The following is an 18,829-nucleotide window of genomic DNA, read 5'->3' as shown; positions in this document are numbered from 1 at the left end:
AGAGGCCATACGCGATATATATTCACGGCGTATATCCAGAGGCCATAAGTATATGTGGGCTGTACAGGAGCCCATACCGTATATAACACACATTGTATCTTGTATATGAGACGCGGCCCGTATATAACACACAGCACGTGCTATATAGGAGCCCAGCCCATATATAAGACAGTGTATGATGTAGAAGAGCCCAGACCGCATATATATATATATATATATATATATATATATATATATATATATATATATATATATATATATATATATATATATAACACACAGTGTATGATGTAGAGCCTAGCCAGTATATATAACACACACAGCACATGCTGTATAGGAGCCCAGCCTGTATAGAACACACAGTGCATGATGCCTAGGAGCCCAGCCCGTATATAACACACAGTGTACGATGCCTAGGAGCCCAGCCCGTATATAACACACAGTGTACGATGCCTAGGAGCCCAGCCCGTATATAACACACAGTGTATGATGCCTAGGAGCCCAGCCCGTATATAACACACAGTGTACGATGCCTAGGAGCCCAGCCCGTATATAACACACAGTGTATGATGCCTAGGAGCCCAGCACGTATATAACACACAGTGTACGATGCCTAGGAGCCCAGCCGTATATAACACACAGTGTATGATGCCTAGGAGCCCAGCCCGTATATAACACACAGTGTACGATGCCTAGGAGCCCAGCCGTATATAACACACAGTGTATGATGCCTAGGAGCCCAACCCATATATAACACACAGTGTATGATGCCTAGGAGTCCAGCCCATATATAACACACAGTGTATGATGTATAGGAGCCCAGGCCATATACAACACAGAGTGTATGATGCCTAGGAGCCCAGGCTGTATATAACACACTGTGTATGATGCCTAGGAGCCCAGCCCGTATATAACACACAGTGTCTAGGAGCCCAGCCCGTATATAACACACAGTGTCTAGGAGCCCAGCCCATATATAACACACAGTGTATGATGTATATGAGCCCAACCCATACACAACACACAGCGCATACTGTATATCGTAAGCATCTCCTGTATAAGGAATATTCTATAAGGGACAGACCGTATATTGATAGCACACAGTTACAGTTATATACACACCTCAACGCGCGCTCCCGCCGGCCCGTTACGTGCTCGCCCACACACACGTCACATTCCGAAGCTGGGCGGAGGGGGTTGGGTGGAGGCCGGTATCTCTTAGCCAACGGGAGGGGAGTATACATAGCGTTCCCAGTCCGCCAGCCAATGGGAAGAACAGAGTCTCCGTATCGCGGGTGCGGTTAGGATGAATGAGCGGGTGTGTCTGACGGCCATACAGACCAATCGAAACAGAGAGTACGCATTAAGCTCCACCCCCACACAGAATGCGCTCAGTGACCATATATAGGGAGGTGGTGAGAGACTGGACGATACCATCTAGCACTCCAGAGGGAAATACAGGGGGAAGGTACCATTATCTATCTGCTCTAGCGTGTGTCCCAGGATACTGCCCGCCCACCAGTAGGGGGCGCGCCCCGTGTGTGGGCTGTCTGTCCGCTTCTCCCTCTCTATGGTCTAGACACGTGGGCTGCAGGAGAGAGCGGAGACACGGTGAGGAGAACGCAGCACGACAACACAACACAAGTACAGCAACAGCATACACCTTACAGTACACACACAGCACAAGCAACACAACTACGATACACAGCAAAAGCATACACCTTACAGTACACACACAGAACAAGCAACACAACAATAGGCTACAGTACACAACAGCATACACCTTACAGTACACACACAGAACAAGCAACACAACTACAGGCTACAGTACACAACAGCATACACCTTACAGTACACACACAGCACAAGCAACACAACTACAGTACACAGCAACAGCATACACCTTACAGTACACAACAACACACACACAGCAACAGCATACACCTTACAGTACACCACACATACACACAGCACAAGCAACTACAGGCTATTGTACACAGCAACAACAACACAACTACAGATTACACGCTACAGTACACAGCGACAGACTGGTGTAGTCTGTTGCTGTGTACTGTTGCGTGTAATCAATAGTTGTGGTGTTGCTGTGTACTGTTGCGTGTAATCAATAGTTGTGGTGTTGTTGTGTACTGTAGCGTGTAATCAAGTTGTGGTGTTTTGTTGCTGTTGTGTACTGTACACAACACAACTACATACGTCGCACTCAGTCCCATGTAAAGGCATTTGGGAATTGCCCCCTAATTATAAATACCGCGATACAGATACAGCATCTGTGCCCCACACTGTATATCCTCTGACCAGTGGATACCAGCACCTGGACCCCGTGCCCTGTCTGCACTACTCTCACGGTATAAATAAGAATGATTAAAAGGTTTTGCGCCGTGTTAGCCGTGTAGTTTCATGTTTGTTTCTGGTTCATGGTCTGTCTGTGGGAATTTAATTGTTCGTCGGACGCTTGGCCCGTTTCCCCCACGTATGTCGCCGTTGGGCGTTCAGCACACCCGATGAGGTTCACCCCGTCAGATGATTTGCACGGAAAGCAGCCATTGATTTTATATCTAAGGAAATGTTTCCAGCGGAAGGACTTTTCCGGTTCGCAGATAACGGGCAGAGCTGAGGAAATTTCCCCAAAAGCCGCCGTGCCGGCGAATAACGAGCGGAATTTCTTTTTTATAGGTAGAGGCGGAAGAGAGCGCGGTCCGGCGGAGGAGGAAGAGAGAGCGTGGGCCGGCGGAGGAGAGAGCGCGGCCGACGGCATCTGAAGGGCGGTCGCCATGTTTGACGTCAGCGACTGGAATGACGGTTCGGAGGCTCAGTCTTTGCCGGATTCTCTCGGAGATCAGACAAAACAAACCGCGGCGGCAAAACATACGGTGAGAAACGGGCGGGGAGGCCGGCCCCTGGTTGGGGTAGAGAGGGTGGCGGGGTTGGGGCCCCCGCTGGGGGTAAATCATGCAGTGGGCAGGCCGCTCCCCCGGTTGGTTTGAAGAGGGTGGCGGGCTGGGGGTAAATCATGCAGTGGGCAGGCCACTCCCCCGGTTGGGGTGGATAGGGCGGCGGGGTTGGGGCCCCTGCTTGGGGGTAAATCATGAAGCGGGGGGGCGCTCCCCCGGTTGGTGTGGAGAGGGCGGTGGGGTTGGGGCCTCTGCTTGGGGGTAAATCATGAAGCGGGGGGGCGCTCCCCAGGTTGGTGTGTGGAGAGCGGCGGGGTTGGGGCCCCTGCTTGGGGGTAAATCATGCGTCGGGGAGGCCGCTCCTCAGGTTGGTGTGGAGAGGGCGGCGGGGTTGGGGCCCCCTGATTTACTCTCCGTTGGTTCTCAGACAGTGACGAGTAGGAAGAAACGTCTAAAGAGAACTCAGCAGCTTCTGGAGATCCTGCGCACGTTGGAGACGCCCAGTAACCGAGAAACCATCCATCTGCTGAAACCGCCAACCCCCCCTGGGGCAGAAATCAAGGGCACAAAGAAAGAGCCAGGTGAGGGCTGTTAAACAGGGGACACGTCACGCGGGGCTCTACTACGTCGGATAAATTGTAGGGTCACGCGGGGCTCTACTACGTCAGATAAACTGTAGGGTCACGCGGGGCTCTACCATGTCAGATAAATTGTAGGGTCGTGCGAGCTGCCGGCGTCTCAGAGGTTTGTTCTTCAGTTAGAAAAAGAGAGCCGGACTTCCCTTATTTCTTTTCCTCTCCCGGGTCGGACGATGAGGCCTCTGGCCGGTGACTTTCTCTTCTAATCTGTTACTTTTCCCTTGTAGACCCCGTCGTCTCGCACGGCACCGAAAGCGAGGACTCGGGAGTCCCTGCATCAGACGCGGCGTCGCGGCTCAGCCGCAAGCAGTGGAGGAACAAGAGAAAAAACAAGAGAAGAAGTAAAAACAAGTTCAAGGCCTCACCAGGAGCTGGGCCGGCAGGAGAGCAACATGGCGCAGATCAGGAGTCAGGGGCCCCTGCTGGAGCTGGCAGGCAGGGAGGAGCTCGGGAGCCGAGGGCCCCTGCTGGAGCTGGCGGGCAGGGAGGGACTCAGGAGCCGAGGGCCCCTGCTGGAGCTGGCAGGCAGGGAGGGACTCAGGAGCCGAGGGCCGGTAAGACGAGTGACGGTCTGGATGCAGGGACTCCAAACCAAACTGGAAAAAAGAGGAAGCGTTTGGTGCAGAAGGAACCCGTTACCGCGGAAACCGACGAGGAGTCTGAGAAACAGAGAGAAGGCAGGAATCGCGTTACAGGGGATGATGGAGCCTATAAAGGCCATGCGAAAATCCCTGCTGCACCGCACAGAGCTCCAGCGGTCACCGCCCTGGAGAAGCAGAGGATGCAGAAGCTGAGGAAGATCATGCAGGAATGTAAGAGAAGCAAAGCGGAGAGCGGCGCTCCCTCCGTCACAGCCGGGGAGGAAAAAGAGGAAGCCGAGGCTAGTCCCAGCAAGGAAGAGCTTCCCGCGGATCGCTCGGCCGCTCTGCGCGCTCGCATGGAGCAGCGTCTCTCCTCGGCTCGCTTCCGCTACATCAACCAGCAGCTGTACACGTCCGACAGCCAGGAAGCGCGCCGGCTGTTCCGGGGAGACGCCGAGGCCTTCTCCGTCTATCACAGCGGCTTCTCGCAGCAGGTGCAGCGCTGGCCGGTGAACCCCGTCACCGAGATCATCAAGTACATCAAGAACAGGTGTGTGACCGGTGCTCCGCGCCACCGTAATACACAGCGCTGTGCGCTGGCCAAATGGTGGGACGTCCCAGAACAATCTAGACTTAAAAGGATGAGGGCCCTGTCCAAAGGAGCTTACGATCTGGGGGGGGGGGGTATTACACACGAGGTGTGTAATGTGATATATGACCGGGCGTAGGGAGTGAGGGGTAAGAGGGCTCGGGAAACCCGAATGGGAAAGGTGAGGTCGAGGGAGGTGGCCGGAGGGTAGTTGTCCGGTGGGTCTTTAGGGACTTTTTCTGAGGACTGGGGAAGAGGGGAGAGATTTATGACCCAGGCAGGGAATCTTTAGGATGAATCTGGGATTGTATTTCAGGGCAGCGATCTGTGGCCCTGGGGTGACAGGGGCCCCTGCAGAAGGCCCCACGTGGCCCCTGCACAATGTGTTGTGACCGATGTGTTAAAAGATTCTGGGAACAGCACAGTCCAACAAGCCCATGCGCTGGAACTGTGGCCCCTGTTATCTCCCGCCTGTGTTGATTTAGTGGCCGTTTTGGGCTCCTTTATTCCTCCTCACCCAGCCTGTTTGATGGGGAAGCCGCATCGTTCTGCCTGTGACCCTCGTGTTGTATTTGGGGGGTCTCGCGGTGTCACGATACCTCACTTTATAATGTAAATGCTGACCGGTCCTTCGCTTGGGTTCCACCGGCGCAGGACTCGGCCCTCGTGTCTTCTGCGGTCTCCGGGGCCTGTTTGCTCGCTGATCGGATGTCTTTGTCTCTCAGGCCCCCCTCACTCGTGGTGGCAGACTTTGGATGCGGCGACGCTCTGCTGGCTCGCAGCGTGCGGAATGAAGTTCATTCCTTCGATCTGGTGGCCATGAATGAACGCGTCACCGTGTGCGACATCTCCAAGGTAGGCCCCCGCGCCGCTCCGAGGTACACTCTTCCTCTGCCTTTCCGTTAGAAGGACGGGGCGGTTTCTAGCGCGGCCCTTGTTCTTAGAGTGCAGGATCTCCTCGGACGAGTGTGGCTTGGCTTCGAGGTTAAAGGGACAGCCTGGTGCTTTATTTATTTTTTTTTGTGATTAATTTTATCGCGCGGGGGTTTGCTGGTCATCAGAATCTCGTTTATCTCATATTCCCGGAATGATTTATAACAAGGGGTTATCACGTCGTCCCCTCTTCATACAGGATCATCTGCAGATCCTCGCCCAGTCAGCAGCCATTTATCGGCAGGCCGGGCTTTCTTCCCAGATGCGGAATATCGCATTTATCTATGTTGTCCGTTTCGTGCTGCTGAGCGCGTGCTGAGCGGACCCCTGCGGTAGAGACGCGGGAAGGGAGTACGATTAGACTCTCCGATAACGAGTGCCTGCGCGCGATGGCCGCTAAATGTCCGCTCCGCCGGAGGAGACTCGAGGGCATCCTGAGAAACCGAGTGTCCATCTTCTCTCTGATAGGCTGAGCGCCCCCTCAGCCTTAAGAAGGCCGGGGAGACAAACGCTGACTTTCTTGACTGTCTCTCTTCTCTCTAGGTCCCTCTTGCGGATGAGACTGTTGATGTTGCTGTGTTCTGTTTGTCTCTCATGGGAACCAATTTTGTTGAATTTTTACAAGAAGCAAATCGAGTCTTGAAAATGGGGTATGTGCCTGTAATTCTGAGTGTGGTGGTGGTGGATGATAAATGGAACAGCCTCCCAGCAGAAGCAGTAGAGGGTAATACAGTGAGGGTATTAAACACGCATGGGATAGGCACACGGCTCCTGAATCTAAGACAAGACCAACGACCGATTAAGGTTTGAGTCTTTACAGACTAGACAGGGGCCGAATGGGGGCCGATCTGCCGGCAGGTTCTGTATTTTCATGTAACAGTGATAACCCTCGCCTCTCCGTTCATAGCACCCCCTCGGCGCGGTATCTACCCTCCTCTCTTCCCTGTCCAGCCCACCCAAGGTACTCTTCCTCACCTTTCACTCTTCCTTTCACTCAGGGGAGTGCTGCTGGTGGCTGAAGTGAGCAGTCGCTTTGATGATGTCAGACACTTTCTCAGCGGGATGTCTCAGCTGGGGTTCAAGAACGTGGCAAAGGTAATGTTTGTGGCGCGCAAACCCTTTCACATTCATCACTTGGTAGGAAGTGAGTGAGTGTATTGAGGGCTGTTTGGGGTAAAAAGGGTATTATAGTAACGGGGTACGTAGGGCAGCCTGGAGAATTGTCAGCGTTGGGGGGACAAGAGCTTGGTGGAGGGATTGGGGAACGATATGGGGGCAGAATGTAGGGCTATAGAAGGGGAGATGATTTGTCTGGAGGGCTGTGTGTGGGGTCCCCTGGGACTGTTTAGTGTCGGTGGTCCCCTGGGCCCGCTTAGTGTCTCGGTGGCCCCCCCCATATATGTTGAGTTGGGTGTCTATTCACGTTTGTTTTTTGTCTTCAGAGCACGGAGAGCAGTCACTTCTTCATGTTTGAGTTTGTTAAGAATGGTTCCCCGCGGGGCGGCGCCGGACATCCAGGATTCTCGTTAAAACCTTGTCTGTACAAAAAGCGATGAGCAGCACTCGGCAAATCTACGAGCCTGCGCAGAACCCCAAGAGACAATCCGGGTTATTGTGCTGTCCTGGGCACTGAGACCCCCGGAGCCCAATGCCATAGCGTGGACAATGACCTTGGTCTGGACTCTCAAATAAATGTTTTAACGATCCGCCACCTGCAGGAATTTGCTTCCGCCTCCCCCCATTCACTCGCCTCACACTCCTGATACCAGCACCAGAGACACACAGAGGAGTCCCGTATTTTATTGAGAAATCATTCTTTGTACAGAAGAGCCGTGTCCGTGGGGTATTGTCACAGGAGGCTGACCGCACAGACCTTGCGCAGACTCCACGCAGTAGGAGTAGTACAGGTGGGAAGGGACAAGAAGGCCAGAGCCTTTGTTCTTGGTTGAGCAGGACCGTCGGATGGGTCGTTTGCATAGAGGGGACACAGGTACTGGGCCGAGGAGGATGCCGTAGAGTCCCGTGCAGCAGAGATGTGCACCGCAGGCAGTGCGCAGAGTTTTGGCGACAATGTGTCCTGCAGGAGCCCCCGTCGCATGTCCCATAATGCGTGCTTCAAATGTACACCGACCAGCGTCGCCCCCTCGCTGCCCGTAGCGGACTGCTTCCTGTGTGATACCTGCAAAAAATAAAATAAACGCTGAGATAGATAGGGAGGTGGGGACGGCTAACTTCACCGGTGCATCCTGATTCCAGCCTCGTACGCCTGGCGGTTCTTGTTACAGGGGGGTGAATAATGTGGCTCTGTACCTTTAGGCGCAGGGTGTAGAGCTCGAGCGAGGCCTGGTCTTCCTCGGCTCGTTCCCGCAGGAGGCTCTGGAAAAGTCTTGTCGGCTGCTGGAAGACACTCAGGTTGTAGGATATGTGGGGCGGGGAAGGGGCAGACAAGTAGCTGAATAGGAGATTCAAACGGATGTGGAGCCTGCGGATCCAGTCCCGAAGGTGATGTGAATCTGAGGGGTACACGTCCCATTCCTGGGGCACGAGGTCCCCAGACACGGCTTCTCGCACCTTCTGACATGTCCGGCAGCGGCAGGCAGATACAGCGAGCGTCAGTTCCTGCGCAGCCCTTCCCAGCAACTGGCCAAGGAATTCCCATTCTTCAAAGAGAAACCTCAACACGAGATGCCCCTTCCTCCTCCTCGGTGACTCCTTTATATCCTGGTCACTGTCCAAATTCTTCCTCTCATTGCAATTGAACCCCTTTCTCTCTGGGTTCACCCTGTGGCCGTCCTGCTCTATATCCTGCTTCACTTCTTCCCTCTGTGGCTCTAGATCCTGAACCTTCTGGTCTATGTCCTGCTCCACTTCTTCCCTCTGTGGCTCTAGATCCTGAACCTTCTGCGCTATGTCCTGCTCCACTTCTTCCCCCTGTGGCTCTAGAACCTCAACCTTCTGGTCTATGTCCTGCTCCACCTCTTCCCTCTGTGGCTCTAGATCCTGAACCTTCTGGCTTATGTCCTGCTCCACCTCTTCCCTCTGTGGCTCTAGATCCTGAACCTTCTGGCTTATGTCCTGCTCTACTTCTTCCCTCTGTGGCTCTAGATCCCGAACCTTCTGGTCTATGTCCTGCTCCACTTCTTCCCTCTGTGGCTCTAGATCCTCAACCTTCTGGCCTATGTCCTGCTCCACTTCTTCCCTCTGTGGCTCTAGATCCCGAACCTTCTGGTCTGTGTCCTGCTGCATTTTTTCCCTCTGTGGTTCTAGACTGTGAGCCTTCCGCTCTATGTCCTGCTTTGCTGCCTCTGTCTGTGCCTCTAGAACGTGATCTTCCTCTGCGACACACAGAGCATCCAGGTCTCTCTTTTTGGCCACATATAGAGACTGGACATCGCTCAACAGCTCCAGATACTGTTGAATCAAGAGCTGCTGAGGAGGTCTAGGACTTTGGCCGCCTGTTCCCTCAGGGGGTTCCTGTGGTCCTGGCGTGGGAGAATTCACACTCTCGCGGTGGGATGAACTTTTCCGTGTCCACACATCTTGGGTGATGAGGAGATCTGACAGAGCTTGGTGTCCATTTGCCAATGCAGTACTTTGCAGACCCTCACTCAACCCCAGACTTGATGGTTCCCACAGGGAGGAGACATTCTGTATCGACCTCCAGAAACGACACATCCAGGACCCTGTAAAATATGACATTTCACGTAAACGCGTCACAAACAACGCTCCGTTAGAAGAACTTGCTCTGTTTTTGGTGCGATGTTTCCCAGCTGCTTCCATCTTGACCTAAAGCCAAGGGTGGTGCTACGTGCCCAACCTTCATTGCCCCAACCTAGCGTTGGTTGTGTGTTCTTTTGGGGAGTGGATAAGATTCCCATCTCCATCGGGGGGAAGTGGGGTCTACGTCTCCCAGCAATCTCTGCACTAGTAGCAAAAGGCAAAATTGTGGCAATTTAAATGTCTAAGTAAGGAGGGGTTTGTGGCGGCAGATCCCTGGTGGGGGTCTCTCTGGTGTTTGTATCCATAGTGGGGGTCTCCCTGGCGGGTGTATCCCTGGTGGGGGTCTCCCTAGTGGGTGTATCAATAGTGGGGGTCTCATATCTGCACTGTCCTCTCGGCTGACTTCCCAGTGACCGAAATCGTTGGGTAAATAAAGCGTTCTGCAAACAGAGGTCCCTCGGCGCACATCACAGGATTATACATATACAGGTGGAGGGACTCAGCCGGGGGCAATAACTTAAAGCGATACCTGAGCTGAGATGCGTCTGGAAGGCAGAGAGAAGGTTCGCGATCCCGCGGCTGGTAAGACGATTGTCGCATAGACAGAGCCGGGCCAGTTCCGTGACACACTCTGCGTCGCCCTCATCGACCACGTGACCTCCATAAATAACAGCTCCTGAGAGACATCCCTCTCGATTAACTGAGGACCGCTCACCCCCATTCTGCTGGGTCCCCACACATTGCCCCCCCATTCTGCTGGGTCCCCACACATTGCCCCCCCATTCTGCCGGGTCCCCACACATTGCCCCCCCCATTCTGCTGGGTCCCCACACATTGCCCCCCCATTCTGCCGGGTCCCCGCACATTGCCCCCCCCATTCTGCTGGGTCCCCGCACATTACCCCCCATTCTGCTGGGTTCTCACACATTGCCCCCCATTCTGCTGGGTTCTCACACATTGCCCCCCCCACTCTGCTGGGTTCTCACACATTGCCCCCCCACTCTGCAGGGTCCTCACACATTGCCCCCCATTCTGCTGGGTCCTCACACATTGCCCCCCACTCTGCTTGGTTCTCACACATTGCCCCCCACTCTGCTGGGTCCTCACACATTGCCCCCCATTCTGCAGGGTCCTCACACATTGCCCCCCACTCTGCTGAGTTCTCACACATTGCCCCCCACTCTGCTGGGTTCTCACACATTGCCCCCCCACTCTGCTGGGTTCTCACACATTGCCCCCCCCACTCTGCAGGGTCCTCACACATTGCCCCCCATTCTGCAGGGTCCTCACACATTGCCCCCCACTCTGCTTGGTTCTCACACATTGCCCCCCACTCTGCTGGGTCCTCACACATTGCCCCCCATTCTGCAGGGTTCTCCCACATTGCCCCCCACTCTGCTGGGTTCTCACACCCCGTTCCACACGTACCTGTAAGGAAATGCAGAGCTTCCTCCCAGCTGGTGCAGAGCGATCTCAGTCTCTTCAGAACATGTAGAGCGAGGCTCAGCTCCTCCTGGCCCCTGTTAAAATGCTTCTCATTACAGACACTCTGTAGAGGCTGGGGTGAGGGTGAGTGGGCGAAGTTACCTGTGACACACGTGTGAGTGTGTCCCAGCCTGTGTGAGTGTGCCTCAACCTGTGTGCATGAGCCAGCCTGTGTGAGTGTGCCTCAGCCTGTGTGAGTGTGCCTCAGCCTGTGTGAGTGTGCCTCAGCCTGTATGAGTGTGCCTCAGCCTGTATGAGTGTGCCTCAGCCTGTATGAGTGTGCCTCAGCCTGTGTGAGCGTGCGCCAGCCGGTGTGCATGGGCCAGCCTCTGTGAGTGTGCCTCAGCCTGTGTGCACGGGCCAGCCTGTGTGAGTGTGCCTCAGCTTGTGTGCATGCGTCAGCCTGTGTGAGTGTGCCCTACCTTTTGTACATGTCTAGATGTGAGAAAGGGCAGTAGATACATGGAGTAGAATTTCAGTGCAAGTGGTAGAAGCAGACACAGTAAAAGAGTTCAAGAAAGCTGGGCATGCGCATGAAGCTCTCCCAAAGAATGAAAATGGCACTCAAACGGAGCAGGCAAGATGGCCAGCGGGCTTCTTTCTTCCCTCGCTAGCCATGTTTATGGATACTAACCAGGAGCAGGTCTCGGCCTGCGCGGAGCGGCTGTATTCCTGCCTGCGCTGCAGGATGCTGTGCAGGATCACAAGCTGCAGAGCCTCCCGGCCTAGGGGTTCCTCTTCCAGAAGCTCAGCTGAATCTTTGCAGCTCTGCAGCAGGACAGAGCGGAGGTCAGTGGGGACGGTGCAGAGTACAGGCCAACACGCTAACCTCACGCATGCTGTAGGAGAAACAGGCAGTGCTGTGCGTGAGTGTACTCGGTGCCGTGCTTCTGTGCATTACGGGTTAATTGGAAAGGGTGGTTGTCCCCTGGTGCCTGCAGTATGTCCCATGGTGTAGCGGTGATGAGCACGGCCTTAGGCCTGACCCGAGGTGGAGCACCGGCCACCTCAGGACTTACCTTTGTGGCTGACGTCATTTATACGGCGTATTGAAAAATGACATCATATCCCATCGCTCTGCATGGCAAGGATGCCCAGCGCTAGGTAATATTGCTGTGGAGGCTCTGCTGGGCAAACACAGAGCTCCAGCATGTAACTGAGCTGGTAACAAGGGAGACCTCCCCAAGCGGGCCACGGGGGGGCCAGATCCTCAGCCATTTCAGGTAGACGGCTCACCTGGAAGGGACCCGGCCGCCTCTTCCTGGATTACAACCCAGAGGCGGAAATCAGGATTCTGCGTCATCACGTCTGCAAAAATAAAGACGAGGAACAGCGTGAAGCTCGTGAATTCTACTTACTGCTAACTCATCTAGTCGAACGTCTGTAGGACCAGTGGGCTTTACCCCGGCGCCCCCCGGAGGCCGGGGAAACGAAAGACAGAAAACCCTAACTGCCCCTTCCCGTGTTCCCGTATGTAAACCTATAGAATTTAAAAAATGGAAAAAAAACACCCCTAAAAATGGCTCTCTGAGCTGCCCATTGGCAGGTTGGGGATATCTTCCGATCTCCCCAGAATGACCAGCACAAGGCCATTGATCGAGGTCTGTCAACCACAGCTCCCACATGGCCACCTTGTGATATGACGTCATAACCCGACATTCTGCTTCTGAATGGCCGCCAGTCTCACGTATGACCACAATCCCAACCGAGGTATCCCACTTTGGGTACCCAAAGGTATGGAAATCCTGGAGCACTGGGGACTTTTTTTTTGTAGTTCTTGCCCTCCCGATCTGACCCAGGACATGACCCACTCATCCTGCATTGTCCACAGGCCACGAGGGAAAGAGAACATATGATCTTCCCGTTACATCATTATTCAAAGCCATGTAGAACGTGAGGATGTTATACAAGGTGGGCAAGGAGTTGTGAAGCAGGGTCACAAAGTCAAAGAGATGGTGCAGGAAGCTAGAGGAGGGGCAGGAAGCTAGAGGAGGGGCAGGAAGCTAGAGGAGGGGCAGGACCTGGTGTGAGACACGGGGAGGGCAATCATTATATATATATATTACTACTACACAGCGCAGAACATTATCTACATGCAGGTAACATACAGGAGAGACAGGACACAGGAGCGATTAGCATGTTCTTCTCTCACCGGCTCTCAGCATGTCTGTAAGTGCGTGGGTCAGACTGAGGTCCCACTCCCGTGAATCTCCGCCATATACCAGAAGCCAGTGTCCTTCTCTCTGACATGCGGCGATCGTGGCTCTTGTGTTGAATTCGGGGGGTGGGTGACCCCACCAGATGATCTTCACCTGAAAGAGATGGTCTGTCAGCCACGAAGCACGGAGTGATGGGTAACCCTGCCCGGTGGGCCGCCTTACCTACCTCTTTGCCTCTTTTCTTGGCTAGCTGCCATATTTGAGACAACGGGTGGAAATGAGGTCCAGGTAATCCCAATCGTGGGAGTAGATACACAATAGGTGTCCGTGGATCACTCAGGCTGAGGAGATCTGCCTGCTCTTCCCAGCAATCACCAGACGTAGATCCCAGGATGCATGAACTCAGGTGAGTGAGCACCAGCGCCAGCTTCTCAGGACATAGGATGCGCCAGAGGATCGCTGTCTGGACCAAATTAAGGTGGGCAAAGTGGAGGCAGGGTGCTGGGCCGATTACAGTGGAATTAAGGCGAAAATACTCTTGCCACTGGCTGGCCTGTACACTCAATGAGGAACGGATGCCCCGGAATGGAGGCAGATTCTCCAAGTGCCCCAGCTCTTCCCAGGCCTTGTCTTCCACCCACGAGGGTCTCTGGATGCAGGAGGACATCGGTCCTTTAACCAAAGTGTGTGCCAGTCCCAGGAAGGCCAGCCACTCCACGGCTTGAGGCTGCCCTACCGCTAGAAGGACCTTCAGGACCTGCCTGTGCTCCGGGGTCAGAGTTGGGAGCACGCGGGTGAGAACCCCCCGAGTCACCAGCGTTTCGGTTTTAACACCTTCTTTGGCAGCTTGAATTGCCTCCTTACTGTTCAGAACATTTTGGGCCCAGCGCAGGACCAGCTCTGCTGGGAAGCGATAACACGAAGAGAGCTGGGAAACCTCCTGCAGCCTCGAACTCAACCTACGGACGGAACCAGCCGCTGAAACGTATGGCCCGAGACCTTCATCGAGCTGCCTCTGCAAGGACTCCAAATCCTCCAGCCTCCTCTGCAAAGTGCGCTGGGTCTCCACGCCTTCGGACATCCGCCGGAGGAAGTCTGTATTCTGAAGCAGAGGGCACGGGCTGCAGGCAGAGATACTGAGTAACGAGTCCTGATGAGGAGAGAAGGGGGTATCAGAATCCAAAAGAGCAACAATCACCTGGGGCAGGGCCATTTTGAGGAAGTGAGCCCTTTGCTACTGCCCCCATTGGACACTCCTGGACTCCATGTCACTGCAGCCCGGTATTCACTATCCCCTCGCTTCTTTCCCTATCCCCCATTATCTTTTTATTGTCTCACTGACTCCTCCACCGCCTCACTACCCAGTCCCCTCTCCTTGTCTCTCTCCCCTCTCCTTGTCCATCTCGCCTCTCTCCCCCTCCCCGCACCTCCGCCTGCAGTAGTTCCTCCTGTATCCGCAGGGAGTTTAGGTGGAGAGCGCTCCTCTTCTCCTGCAGCCGCGGCTCCTCAAACAGCAAGACCTCCCTGAGCAGCTCCTCTTCCAGTCCTGAGGGACTCAGACTCATGTCGATGACGTTCACGTCCTTGATGAGGTCAGAGCCCAGTTCTGGGAAGCCAGATGTTAGATGGTCAGCGTATCCCCGACCCACAGCACCGAAGCTACTATGCCTCGTCAGTTCAGACACCCCCGGGTGGTGTTTTGGTGTGAGATGGCAGTCAGTTATTTACCTCTCAGGTTAATCGCTGACCTCCGTGCGTCACAACTAAAGAAACACTTAACACGCTAATGCTCCCACTAAATACCCCTCTGCACAGATTTCCTCCCTGCCCCGCTTACCCTCCGTCAGGCAGTTGAGGGGTAGGTATGTGCTGAGAAAGACATGAAAGGACACTGGTGTCTCTCCACTTAGGGCTGCAGTGCCATCTCTGCCCAGGGCTATGACATCATCTTCATCCTGGGTGGTGATGTCATCACCAGTTTCCGTCTTGCTCTTCTTTTCTCCATCTTGGTACCTCAGTCCACGTATCAGACTCCCAATAGACTTGTTCCTTTCTACATGAGTAATAAGTACCCACATGCCTGAAAGGAGAACACTTGTTTATAGACATTATAGGGAAAGGAGTCTAGTATGAGAGATACAGACTGTCTATCAGAGCACTCCTTCCTCTCTCACTCTCAGCGCACTCTGTCTTTCTCTCTCTCAGATCTCTCTTTCTCTGATGATTCTCTCTCTCAGAGCACTCTGTCTCATTCTCTGTCGATTCTCTCTCTCAGAGCACTCTGTCTTTCTCTCTCTCAGATCTCTCTTTCTCTGATGATTCTCTCTCTCAGAGCACTCTGTCTCATTCTCTGTCGACTCTCTCTCTCAGAGCACTCTGTCTTTCTCTCTCTCAGATCTCTTTCTCTGACGATTCTCTCTCTCAGAGCACTCAGTCTCTCTCTCTCTCTCTCAGATCTCTCTTTCTCTGACGATTCTCTCTCTCAGAGCACTCTGTCTTTCTCTCTCTTAGATCTCTCTTTGTCTGACGATTCTCTCTCTCAGCGCACTCTGTCTTTCTCTCTCTCAGATCTCTTTCTCTGACGATTCTCTCTCTCAGAGCACTCAGTCTCTCTCTCTCTCTCAGATCTCTCTTTCTCTGACGGTTCTCTCTCTCAGAGCACTCAGTCTCTCTCTCTCTCTCAGATCTCTCTTTCTCTGACGGTTCTCTCTCTCAGAGCACTCAGTCTCTCTCTCTCACGGTTCTCTCTCTCAGAGCACTCTGTCTTTCTCTCTCTCAGATCTCTTTCTCTGACGATTCTCTCTCTCAGAGCACTCAGTCTCTCTCTCTCTCTCAGATCTCTCTTTCTCTGACGATTCTCTCTCTCAGAGCACTCTGTCTTTCTCTCTCTTAGATCTCTCTTTCTCTGACGATTCTCTGTCTCAGCGCACTCTGTCTTTCTCTCTCTCAGATCTCTTTCTCTGACGATTCTCTCTCTCTCAGAGCACTCAGTCTCTCTCTCTCAGATCTCTCTTTCTCTGACGGTTCTCTCTCTCAGAGCACTCTGTCTTTCTCTCTCTCAGATCTCTCTTTCTCTGACGATTCTCTCTCTCAGACTCTCTCTCTCACGGTTCTCTCTCTCAGAGCACTCTGTCTTTCTCTCTCTCAGATCTCTTTCTCTGACGATTCTCTCTCTCAGAGCACTCAGTCTCTCTCTCTCACGGTTCTCTCTCTCAGATCTCTTTCTCTGACGATTCTCTCTCTCAGAGCACTCTGTCTCTCTCTCTCTCTCTCTCAGATCTCTCTCTCTTTCTCTGACGATTCTCTCTCTCAGAGCACTCTGTCTCTCTCTCTCTCTCAGATCTCTCTCTCTTTCTCTGACGATTCTCTCTCTCAGAGCACTCTGTCTTTCTCTCTCTCAGACGACTCTCTCTCTCAGAGCACTCTGTCTTTCTCTCTCTCAGATCTCTCTTTCTCTGACGATTCTCTCTCTCAGAGCACTCAGTCTCTCTCTCTCTCTCTCTCTCTCTCTCTCTCTCTCTCAGATCTCTTTCTCTGACAATTCTCTCTCTCAGAGCACTCTGTCTCTCTCTCTCAGATCTCTCTCTCTTTCTCTGACGATTCTCTCTCTCAGAGCACTCTGTCTTTCTCTCTCTCAGATCTCTCTTTCTCTGTCGATTCTCTCTCAGAGCACTCTCTCTTTCTCTGTCGATTCTCTCTCTCAGAGCACTCTCTCTTTCTCTGTCGATTCTCTCTCTTTCTCTGTCGATTCTCTCTCTCTCTCAGAGCACTCTCTTTCTTTCTCTCAGATCTTTTCCGTCACCTTTAGCGTGGGCCGCGTGCAGTCTGTGGCTCAGTGTGCTGTCTGAGGAGTTCACCACGCAGAGTTGAGGTTTATGGCTTGCAGAATTTTGCCTGTTTGTGGCAGAATTGGTCTCAGGGGTCCCCGGCTCGGTGGAAATGTCTGCAGACAGATAAAGACACAGCAAGGGAATCCTACGCCATGTGCTGGACACACGAAACCCGCAGGACACTCCATATTCTGTGCATACTCACATCTCCTACCGGTGTCCTGTTCCACTTCCCCGAGGAGAGCTCTCAGCCACTTCTCTCCACGGTGGTCAGGGTCCAGGATAAGTGTTGGCCTGCAGGATGAGTACCGGGCACCGGCTCGGAGCAGAACGGCTCTGGTCTGAGCCTCTGCACCCATTAACAGTCCATGTCTGTGCCAGTTAAGACGCTCTGCAGAGGAACTCAGCATGTCCAGCACACGGAGAGCTGCACCCGTTGGATTTGAAGGCTCCAGGGCCTCCCTCACATCATCTGGATCCAAAGACACCTCAACACCTCGGCATGAATCCCACCACTTATCCAAGAGCTTGGAGAAACGTGGCCAAGGCAGCGACCCGAGGTAAGATATGGCAGCAGCGACCAGCAGAGCGTCAGCAGGAGCCGAGATTGCGCGTGTGTGCTGCGCCTGAGAAAGGATAAAAGGGCTTCGTTGGCCACAAGCCTTCAGTTGTCCCACTCGACGATGCTACTCTACTTACCTGAGCACTGGTTCATGCCCTGTCCACAATGGCTCCCCCTACACCCTGTGGCAGTGCCAGGCTCTCCCACACCCAGTGAAGATGCCATGATCCCCCACACCATGTGGCAGTGCCAGGCTCCTCCCACACCCAGTGAAGGTGCCATGATCCCCCACACCATGTGGCAGTGCAGGCTCCTCCCACACCCAGTGGCAGTGACAGGCTCCCCCCACACCCAGTGGCAGTGACAGGCTCCCCCCACACCCAGTGCCAGACTCCCCCCACACCCAGTGCCCAGCTTACCTCCAGGGCATCCTTCCATTTTGTTTCATGGGGCTCCAGGTGACGCTCATGCTCCCGCACCACCTCAGATCTCTGCTGTAACACGCTGAGCTGTTGGCGAAGTTCCTCTTCTCTTCTCCTGGCCTCCTCCAGATTCTGCAAACTCTCAGCCTCCGTCCCCTGCAGCTTTTGTGCCGTCATCCTCTTGTCTGCAATTTTTTCGGCTACCTCGATGTCTTGAGCCTCCAGTCCAGCCAGCAAAGCCTCGCCAGCACCAAGCCTCCGCAGAATGGTGGCATGCTGAAGTAGGCCTAGGAGCCACTGACACAGGGAGGCAGCTGCTTGGCTTGACTGCTGTACAGAACTTACATTACCCATGGATCCGCTCACCGCGCGTGTCAGAGACGAGAAGGCGCCATCTGACATCTTGGAGACATCAAAAAACTGCAACATCTGTGACCAGAGAAGAGCAGAACATGAATATCGGAGGCTCACAGGGTCTACACAGCCCCCGTCCTAATTTACTGACCAAAGGTGGTCAACCAGCCAGGCCAGTGGACAATTCACAGATTAAAATATGGGGGTTTCCCACCCAATCAACATGGCCTAACCAGTCCTGTCTACAGCACATTTACAGAGAGTGAATGCATAGAAATCAAATAAAAGGAGCCCATACAGGATCCAGACAGGATGAAAATGCTGCCCAAAGTCCCTGTTAGTCTGGCTATATGTGTAAAGCACACAAAGAAGCTTCAGAAGCAATCAGAGCGGCCCCAGCAATTGCTCTCCAACCATCTGTCCCGATAAAACGTGCCGGGGGGCCGGTGGACAGATCCATTCCTTACAGGCTGAACCGTAACGGAGCAGAAGCAGAAGAGATTTTACGTGGATAAACGTCAAGTTACGCATTTGGGGATCTAAGCGCGTAAATCGCTGCTTGTGAGGTAAATATCCTCCCTTCTCGTACGTTCTGATTTATGTGGGGTGAATAAACAACCCCCCCAAAACGATTAAGGGCCGAA

General features: G+C 53.7%; 3 protein-coding genes across 3 annotated transcripts in view; 1 reads left to right on the top strand and 2 right to left on the bottom strand.

Moving 5' to 3' along the window:
* The window catches only part of ILK (integrin linked kinase), an 11,945-nt gene extending 10,752 nt beyond the window's left edge, over nucleotides 1-1,193 (bottom strand). Inside the window, exon 1 of the mRNA XM_053456775.1 lies at nucleotides 1,123-1,193. The gene's annotated coding sequence lies outside the window, so the exon portion shown is untranslated. The remainder of the gene's footprint in view (nucleotides 1-1,122) is intronic.
* Nucleotides 1,194-2,702: 1,509 nt separating this feature from the next.
* RRP8 (ribosomal RNA processing 8) lies at nucleotides 2,703-7,366 on the top strand. The gene is made up of 7 exons (XM_053456771.1): nucleotides 2,703-2,891; nucleotides 3,340-3,493; nucleotides 3,778-4,681; nucleotides 5,446-5,575; nucleotides 6,197-6,303; nucleotides 6,652-6,748; nucleotides 7,096-7,366. Exons 1-7 carry the CDS (start codon nucleotides 2,793-2,795, stop codon nucleotides 7,207-7,209), a joined length of 1,605 nt encoding a protein of 534 aa, XP_053312746.1. The 5' UTR covers nucleotides 2,703-2,792; the 3' UTR covers nucleotides 7,210-7,366.
* Nucleotides 7,367-7,437: 71 nt separating this feature from the next.
* The window catches only part of DNHD1 (dynein heavy chain domain 1), a 48,263-nt gene continuing 36,871 nt past the window's right edge, over nucleotides 7,438-18,829 (bottom strand). The window contains exons 39-51 of the mRNA XM_053456185.1: nucleotides 17,829-18,260; nucleotides 17,013-17,473; nucleotides 16,820-16,896; nucleotides 14,855-15,097; nucleotides 14,445-14,623; nucleotides 13,244-14,167; nucleotides 13,011-13,170; nucleotides 12,095-12,166; nucleotides 11,493-11,697; nucleotides 10,802-10,893; nucleotides 9,903-10,049; nucleotides 7,964-9,336; nucleotides 7,438-7,832 (exon numbers count right to left, since the gene is read on the bottom strand). Coding sequence (XP_053312160.1) covers nucleotides 7,503-7,832; nucleotides 7,964-9,336; nucleotides 9,903-10,049; nucleotides 10,802-10,893; nucleotides 11,493-11,697; nucleotides 12,095-12,166; nucleotides 13,011-13,170; nucleotides 13,244-14,167; nucleotides 14,445-14,623; nucleotides 14,855-15,097; nucleotides 16,820-16,896; nucleotides 17,013-17,473; nucleotides 17,829-18,260 — 4,695 coding nt within the window. The 3' untranslated portion in view covers nucleotides 7,438-7,502. The remainder of the gene's footprint in view (nucleotides 7,833-7,963; nucleotides 9,337-9,902; nucleotides 10,050-10,801; nucleotides 10,894-11,492; nucleotides 11,698-12,094; nucleotides 12,167-13,010; nucleotides 13,171-13,243; nucleotides 14,168-14,444; nucleotides 14,624-14,854; nucleotides 15,098-16,819; nucleotides 16,897-17,012; nucleotides 17,474-17,828; nucleotides 18,261-18,829) is intronic.

The sequence above is a fragment of the Spea bombifrons genome, chromosome 2 (assembly GCF_027358695.1).
Source record: "Spea bombifrons isolate aSpeBom1 chromosome 2, aSpeBom1.2.pri, whole genome shotgun sequence".
Classification (NCBI taxonomy): domain Eukaryota; kingdom Metazoa; phylum Chordata; class Amphibia; order Anura; family Pelobatidae; genus Spea; species Spea bombifrons.
This window is presented reverse-complemented; position numbering and strand designations above follow the sequence as displayed.